Source organism: Nymphaea colorata, unplaced genomic scaffold (genome assembly GCF_008831285.2).
Source record: "Nymphaea colorata isolate Beijing-Zhang1983 unplaced genomic scaffold, ASM883128v2 scaffold0036, whole genome shotgun sequence".
Taxonomy (NCBI): Eukaryota; Viridiplantae; Streptophyta; class Magnoliopsida; order Nymphaeales; family Nymphaeaceae; genus Nymphaea; species Nymphaea colorata.
The window spans coordinates 1-9,002 of NW_022204542.1; the positions used below are offsets into that span (position 1 = coordinate 1).

General features: G+C 42.4%; 1 protein-coding gene across 1 annotated transcript; it reads right to left on the reverse strand.

Moving 5' to 3' along the window:
• Nucleotides 1-3,184: 3,184 nt before the first annotated feature.
• LOC116267995 (uncharacterized) lies at nt 3,185-3,990 on the reverse strand. The gene is made up of 2 exons (XM_031649854.1): nt 3,466-3,990; nt 3,185-3,418 (listed from the first exon to the last, which is right to left on the reverse strand). Exons 1-2 carry the CDS (start codon nt 3,988-3,990, stop codon nt 3,185-3,187), a joined length of 759 nt encoding a protein of 252 aa, XP_031505714.1.
• Nucleotides 3,991-9,002: the final 5,012 nt, after the last annotated feature.

Consider the following 9,002-nt stretch of genomic DNA (forward strand, 5'->3'; position numbering starts at 1 on the left):
CCCAACCCCAACCCCAACCCCAACCCCAACCCCAACCCCAACCCCAACCCCAACCCCAACCCACCCCAACCCCAACCCCAACCCCAACCCCTATGAATCATTCATTCCCAACTCATGCCAGTTCATTAAATATCTATCATTTCATCAGTATTAGCAAAAATATTACTATAGAAGGAATGTGGAAAAAATATTAACACATCAAAGTAAGAATAATTTTCTCAGTTTTCGCTAAACGATCTTTTATTTACATACTCTCTGATGATTCCCCAACCTCTTGAAACTCCTTTCTCCATGTTGATCTGCTTTGAAAATTGGGACACCTTCATAGGTAGGGTATTCTTTTTGTTTTTCTTGATCTTGCAGTCCCTTTCCTGCTCGGTGAGCTCATTTTCCAATGATTTTTTTCTCGACGTTATCTACTTCGATCTGAATTGTTTGTCTTTGAGGTTAGGATCCTTGCTCTTACTTTAGGGTTTGAACTGTCTCTGTTGGGTGACTAATTAAAGGTGCCCCTTTTGATTCTTTCTGATTCGAAAATGGTAAGCGACCTGTCGAGAGAGGGCGACCGAGATTTGTCATTTGATTATGATTTCTATTTGGTTTACATGGAAGTGACTGTTAGCTTTTTTTTCTTTCTAAAGGAGGTATGTGCTCTGATCCTTTCATCAAACCGAAAAAACTCCACGCAATCTTTCTTCTTCTCCTAGTCGAAATTCTTTTTGTTGATGAAATTATTCTCCCGTCTGCCCTCCGAGCTTCCCCTCGCTCTACTGCACGAGCTTTTACTGCTGGTCCTCGATCTGATCTACTCCTCACAGGTTTCAATTTCCAGGCAGACGTTGACGAACTACATGATCTTTGGCGTTTTTGCCATTGAGTCTTTCTTTATCCTGGGCATCCCCTTAAAGAACTAGAAAAGCTCACTGAAAAATGATTCGGTCAGATCAGCCTCAGTAGCGAAGTCTTTCCTGTGCATAAAGCTATGGACCGGCTTCATCAGTTGGATCCATTAATTTACTAGATTCTTAATAGGGGAGTCCTTACTTCAAGTTTGAAAACTTCCGTCATCAATTTTTCTTCGGAGTTAGCATGGAGAAGGCTGGCAAAGTTGGGAGGTATGAGTGCCGCTACAAACATTTTGAGGAAGATGTAGGCATGAATGGCAGAGGCTTGCATCCTTCGCGGCTGGGCCTTCCAGAACTGATGTCCATAGTGTTTTTAGCACTGCAGGCAGATCATCAATCCATTTAATTTTTCCTCGATGTTCCCCATCTACCCGTCGGTGCACCCTTTTTTCATCCAGTTGCGATTGTCGCTGATGAAGCCCTCAAGCAGCTAGAAAGCTTAGAAAGTTCCGGTATTTCTACCCCCTAGGCCATTAAAGTCGATCGGTGGATGCGAGGGGAAGCCTGTGTTTAAAAATGGGATACTATTCCAGGATGGACTGGGGGACTCTGACCGGGAAGGTCAGGAAGAGGGAGTCGTATTGGTCCTGCCACTACACCTCATCATCCATTCATAAATTTATAGGTGATGAATCGGGATTAAAGCATTGAAAAACATATTAATCCAAAAATAATCCATATTCACACCTCCATCTTTATGTCCAAGAGGCCTCCGCCTATCGCCGGGTATGAAGTCGGTTAGAATAATGCTCATTTAGATTATAAAGAAATTATTACATTACTTGTGTCGTAGTTTGAAGTGCCACCCATAAGGCGTTATACTACCTTGGAAGGAAAACAAAACCAAAAGGAAAATGTCCTTCGATTTCTGCTTCACAATAACAGCCACATTCATCCTTGAGGTTCATTATTTTTACATGCCATATTATACTTTTTTATATTGTTCGGCTTCCATAAGATCCAAATAATAAAATGCCTATCCTATTGTATGATTGATGATTATAAATGTATGAATAACTGGATAGAAAGAAACATCATTTTTCCCAGGATCTCCCAAATTCAGGCAGAGCTCTAAAAGCAACCCAATCATAATTATCTAATACCCGTAACTGCCAGACACACCAAACCGAGGAAAAAAGCCTCGCTTAACCCTTATGAAGGCGGCTGGAATGCAAGAGGAAAAACTTGTCAACTCATATCAAAAATGCAAATGGACTCAAGTATAAATTAAGTGTGGAGGGACGATTAGAACCTTAATAAGCTAATCTGACGACCTATAGCAGTAGACCTGTAAAGCAGTTAAAAGACACATAACAATTCTGGACAAATTGGAGCAACGTAAGAACATGTTTCATTCGAACTCACCAAGAAGTATAGCCAATAACCGAAATTGCATCGGAAAGGCTCATCGAACAAGTCCTATAGGGCTGTTGAAATCGGTAAAGGCCCTATATTCAAACTGGAAAATCAAATGATAAATAAAAATTCAGCTAGGACCAAATGGAAGACATAACCCATTGAGTCTATAGTTTTAACATAGCGCTAAAAAGGAAAATAAGAGCAAGGCAACGACTTTCTCAAAATAAAGAAGGCAAAAAATTTTGACTATAATTCTTTGACGAAGGAGGGTCAAATCGAAAGAGAAATTCGACGACGAAGAGATTCAAAAGCGAAGAAATATACGAAGATGGATGATCGAAGCATGATGGTTGATTCAATTCGCGGATGGAACCAAGAAGATGACCGTCTGATATAGTATTCTTATGCTTGGTGATCATTTTTGATAATTGAATAATATGCGTAAATGAATGGATGATGACGAAATCAGCACTTGAGGGCGGCAATAACATCCTTAGCCTCATGCTTCTCGCAGGCTTCAGCCATATTCTTGGCATACTTGAGTCCATAGTCTGAAAGTCTTCCGCATAGCTGCTCATGAGCTTGCATGACTTCTCTATAGCAGTCGAAGTTGATATTGGCGGAGTCAAATTCTCCGTTGAGTTGAAGCTTGCTGTTGAAGTGCTCAAAAGCAGAGTCGTAGAGTTGCATTGAAACCATTTCTTCAGTCATTTGCTAGAAGACTTCAGGTGAATGGTCACGAGCATAGATGGCGGCGAGGGATTGAAGCTTCATGGTGCGGCTGTTCATAGTAGCATACTGTGACTTGCGCTGACCAACGCGTTGGAGGGGTCGGATGGTGCGTAGGTTGAATGTTTGTTTGGAAGTGGCAACGTATTCAGAAACCTTATCGGACTGGAAGGAAAGGTCACCCCATTGCATCACTGACTTAGGGTTGTCAACTTCTTCACAATCTTGAACTGGTCCAAAAGAGTCTCATCAAAGATGAGTCCCTTGTCGATGTCCTCAAGGAAGTTCACGCTGAAAAGATCTCCCAAGCAGGAGCCGACGTGCTTGCCATTAACCACATCGTCGGGACTGCAGTAGGTACCCCAAGAGGATTCAGTGGGATTGGCAGCAGAAAGACCGTAAATGCGGGTGTTAGTTGGTAGCTTCTGGAACATAGAGCCGGACTCACAGGTCTAATTTAATGCAACTTTACCTCAAGGTAGAAGACAAGCTTTCCGAATTTTCCGGTGATTTTGTTAAAGGTTTGGATGAGTTGGTCAGCATACAGATATTTGGATGGGAAGGCGATAAGTCCAGGTGCTCCGTGGTCTGAGAAGAAGATGAAAATATTGTCCTGGGGGGTGGCTTCCAGGACCTTCTTTCCCTTGGTGGCAGCGGAGTTTCCTTCGAGGACAGCTAGGAAGTTTTCAGGGGTGACATCAGCTCCCTTGTAATCAATGTGAATTCCATCATAGACGTCTACTCCTGGGCTCTGGTAGGTTGGTTTATTGAAGACCTTTCCTTTGAAGGGATTGGAGACCGAGTTGACGATATCATCGAAGGCGAAGGTGATGATATGATCCTTGTCGAAGCCGTTTTTGGCGAGAGTTTGGTAGGCGTGGAAGACGTCAGCTTGGTGGCGGTAGTTGCTGAAGGTGTTTGAGCCTGCCACAAGCACAGCCCACTGCTCAGAGTAGGCCAGACAGAGGACGACTGCTAATAGAATTATCACTTTCATGAATTAATATATGCGATCTAAGCTCGACCATTCAAATTTAAATATAGACACATACAGTTATAACTATAAGGATTTGAAAATGCTCCTCTGATCACGGAAAGTGGTTTATATCAGGTGAGTCTACCTTGGCAATTCTTGGACTTGCATTTACAGATGAGACGTTAATTGGCATCGATTTTGAATTGATAGTCGTACGTTAATTCGTCATTTTCCTTAACGTCCTTGATTGTGTATATGAGGATGCGGGGGTGACCATTGTGGAGTTCGATCTTGGCTTTGCAGTTTGGCTATGTTAGGATGATAAATACGTCGCAACTGTGGTTAAGATACCGAGCCATATTGCCGATGAAGGTAGCATCGATGATCTCCAAACGAGTGTTATTCTTTCCCAGGCCGAACATGTAGCATCCGAAGTGGAATTTCTGCTATCTTACGTCAGCCATGGCCTCGCTGATCACCTCTCCGATGTACTCGGCGACGATTGTTCCCTTCTTGGTGAGGTTACGGATGAAAAGGCCAAGCCTGTCGATCTTGGAAGGAGCGATGTAGACATCATATGTCGGCTAGCGCATCACTATGTGTTCCTTTTCCTTAACTGGTCCGCTAAAGTCTTATAAGTCCTTTTTGATGTCTTAGAAAGTGATGAAGGGGACTACTTTGGCTATACTATTTCTTCAGAGTCATGATTTGACCTTTTTTAAGGTAGAATAGATCCTTTTTGGTGACATTGTATTCATATTTGACTGGATTTACCTCGCCTTCAGATTGGAGTGTAAAATTGCCTTGCCGCTGCCAATCGTATTTGTCATATACTTTCATCACCTCCTTCTTGCGCTATTTGCGATTGAGAGAGTCGAGAGGCAAAGTTTGCAGTAGGTGGGTAAAGTGGTTAGGCTAGTAGAAAGTGTTATCGGTCATGCCGAATCCCATGAAGTCCACAATATCTTCAAAGGTGCTAATAAAGGGACAAACATCTCTAAGCTTGCGAATTATGTCGTCAATGCTTCTCACTATGCCCGTAGACTCACCAACCATCAAGACCCAATGCTCATCTTTCTTCTCAAGCTTTATCTACACATTGATTCCTTTGATCCTCTTCAAAATGCGCCAGCATCTTTTGTTTTCATTGAGGATGGCAGTATTCCCCTTTTTCAGACAACTTTGCTCTCCTCGAATATCCTTAGTGCAAAACTGGAGAGATATTTATACAGATTTTCGCTCTTGTTATTGTTGGTGATGACTTCATGCTCGCGATAAACTGAAATCTGTTATACTTGACGAGAGTGGTGTTTTAATGGAATGGATTGAATTTTCAGCATGATACTATCTGATAGTAGAGTCTTTGAGCCTTATTATTTGTATATGCAGTCTGTGAGGGTCTCATTATCAGAGTGGAACCTAAAATATTGCTAATAATCTTTAGAAATGGTTTCATATTATTATATTTTAGTTATCTTTTTGCCTAGGATATCGATAGGTCTTTCTTCTAAGCTGGTCAATCTAAGGGCCTTATAGTTGTAATAGTGGTTGAGGAATCCAAGATGCAATTTATGTCTTTCTAGTTTGTTTGTATAGTAAATATTCTTTTTGCTTTTGGGTGAAACATACGAGGTGATGGATTCTATCTTTATCCTTTCAAAGTTTTTGGAATTCAGATGGTTTTCCTCTCTGAAATTGGTGAAGAGGTGGTGATCGGTGATCATGAGTGAAAAAAGTTGACTATCCCGATGTTGAGGCCACTGTGGTGGTTGATTTTGGAAGTGAGGTGCTACAAGTGGTACTTAATCTCGTAGTTGTTTAGAAAATTCGCTGGGAAGTAGAAGTAGTTCCACCACTTAGAGTATATCTTATAGAATTTTTTACTCTGCTTCAGCTACTTTATCTCTCTGGTCTATACGATGCTGATGTACTTCTCATGCTGCGTCTGGCTAGCCAATTTCCTATTGATTTCGTTCATAAAATACTACCTAAACTATTCCCTTGCGATTCTGTTATTGCCCATGCTTTCGATGATGAGGGAAAAGTTGAGCAGAAACTCATGGAATAGGCGTTCCTTGCTAATGTAGTCCTGGTAGTTGTAGAAGATGAGGTTGGTGATTTCGTGAGGAGCAAGACGGATGCCATTCAGCTCATAGATGTAATTGAAGATGGGAATGTATTTGCTAATCGCCATGATCTTGGCAGCAGTGATTTTTGTCTGTATCATTAGAAGCTCCTTGGTCTGTCTGGAGTTCTTTGCGGAGTAAGAGCAAGTGTAGCAGACCTTAGGTAGGCGCACACAGGAATAACTGTTGCGGTAAGTCGATTGTTATCGAAGAAAACTGCCATCTCCTCCCACTTATTTTACGTTCGCAGGCCAGATGGTACACCCTGGAGCAGTCTGTGCACTTCTAGTAGGCAAAGTAGCAGAAATTGTGGCACAGGTAACACCAGTTGGTCTTCAGGTTTTCTGATACGCACTTGAGACAGTAGCGGTAGTACTCAGTGTACTCTCGCTTTTCCAGTTTTGATTGACTTAACGTCGAGTGGATCTTGGCTTCGTAAATCTTCTTCTCTTTTTCCTTCATTGGAGGACACTGGCACTCGAAATTGTCGCACCCGCATCCCTTTGAGAGCAGACAGTGCAAACGCGGTGATTGAAGCAGATCCTTGTGCAGCAATAAGTCTACCAACATATTTTGCACTCGAATATGATAGGATTTTCTTGTTCAGGGTGGTAAAAACATGTTCTGACCCTTACTGGCCACCAGAAGAAGCAGCTAGCGGGGAATCGTGAATAAATTCTCGATTTTATGCGGTTTTTGTTTGACTCTGAAGACGAATTACGCATTTGCGAAGTTCCTGCTGAGTATGATCTTTGAACTGAAGAATTATTGCTCGTATGGGGTATAAGTGCTCTTCCTTACCTCAACAATCCCTCTTTCTTGTCTGAAATTTAGCAGATACTCCAGGTAATGCTCATAGAGGTCATTATAGAATTGCTTCTTACGTGCGATGTAAACTTCCTACATGTTATTGTTGAGCAGATACTCCTACGATGACTCTATTATGTCCTTAAAGAATAAGAGATACCTTGTACCTACCACCAGCAGGATCTTGGCTCGATAATGTGCCTCGTCCTTGGGCATGTTGTAAGTCATGGCGTTGCGGACCAGTAATTACAGGTCAGCCTTTATGAGTTAGTAAGAGTTGTTGTCATATGCGCCTTACAGTGACTTTTCACGCATTTGCTGGATGCATATCGGTTGCTTGATGGCTTACTTGTAACCGATAAGCTCTTCGTAATCTGGCTCGTAGAAGTATTGGAACTCGTCGAAGTACTTAAGCTCCTCGATGACGTTTCTGAATATCTTGCGCTTTTCGAGCCTGCGGCAGTTGGGACAGCTGTAGTTGAGTTTCTATATGGGTTATATGATCTTTTTCTCTTTGAAATAGTTATCACAGGATATATGTATCCATTTTTCACAAGGCTTTTGATCGCACTGCACCCAATCTCCATGAGCTTCCTTCATGCACAAGGCGCAATATTCGTTATTAGAGTAGTCTTTGTAGCACTTGACGCAGAAGATATTGCTTCCCTCACAGCAATATTCTTGGGACTTGAGCTTGGTGGAGCACATCCTGCACTTGAGGCAGCTCTCGCATGTATATTTCTCTTAGTCAAATGCCTATTCACTCACTCCTTTCAGTTTCCGCAGATGGGATGGTAAACGTTCTTGCAGGATATGCACTGGATGAAACTATTCTTGACTGCCATTTGGCACTAGACACAGGGGCACACTAAGGACAGTTCCACAGCTATTCCTCATTCTAGGTTTAGTAGATATCCAGCGGGATTGGGTTAGCAGTTGAGTCAGTTTCGGAATGTGGTTTTGAGCGAAAAGCGGTACACTCTTGATGGCAAAACTTGAGGCAGAACTTGCAGCGGAAGTAGCTAAGGTTTTGAATCTGGTAGTAGCAGGAGATGCATCGCTGTTCTTTGATGCGAACCCTACGCAGGTCGTTGATGGGATAGCATAGGCGTAGAACTTCGTTAAAATTGCAATTTTTATAATAGAAGTCAGAGTATATATAGTTGATGCCTTCTTCAACGCTGATGTTGTTGCCTAGGATGTAGTAGAACTTCTTCTCGAGCTCATTGTGCTTGGGGAGTGTGAAGTTGACCCACAGTTTGCTGAGCTCAATCCATCTTAGAAGTTGTTCCTCGTGAGTAATAGTCCTTTCATCCCTGAGGAATCGCACCAAGACCTTCTTTTCCTACTTGGATTGTTGTTATATGCGGAGAGGGACGCATAGCTCTATATCGTTTCGCTAATTTTCGTACTTGCATAAGCGGTAAAGGCAGTGCTTGCCATCGTTATTGACGCTTTCCAGCTTGGTGAATCTGTTGAGACACTCGATATGCTCATTAAGCTCATCCACCAACGCTCTAAAGGGAGACTTCATCACTATCTAATAAATCTCATCAAACTACAAGTCCTACCAGTTTACGAAGTTGGTATGAAGAACTTTAGTCTCATGGGTGCCAAGCAAATTAACAATAATTTTGGACTGCCTGGCCTGTTCTAGGTTTCTGAGGATGGCATCAACTTTTCGAGTGCATTTATCCTGAATGTGTGGGCTTGGTCTTTCTTTTTCAATCCTTTCTGAGTGATCCAGTCCTAGCCCATCGAGGTACTCTTCGAAAGCCAGTTGAAGAATCTTTTCATCGAATTTCGGCTCCTTGCTGCTCCTGTACTCTTCCTTGGAGGCTTGGTCCAGCTTGCGATATATCATCACCTCCAGCTCATCTCTCTCGCCCACAAGTGGCTGAATGATGACGCAGGGCCATAGAATACCATTCAGCTTGGGAAGGCAGAGCCTTTTGAAGATGGCGGCATCCAGCTCAGCAATTTCTTTATTGATAACTTCAAATATTTCTTCGGGCTAAGGCTGGACAGTGTTTTTATTGACTTCCTCCATCTTGATCTCTCCGGATGGGTTAGATTAGGTTCAACTAACTGATTCGGCAA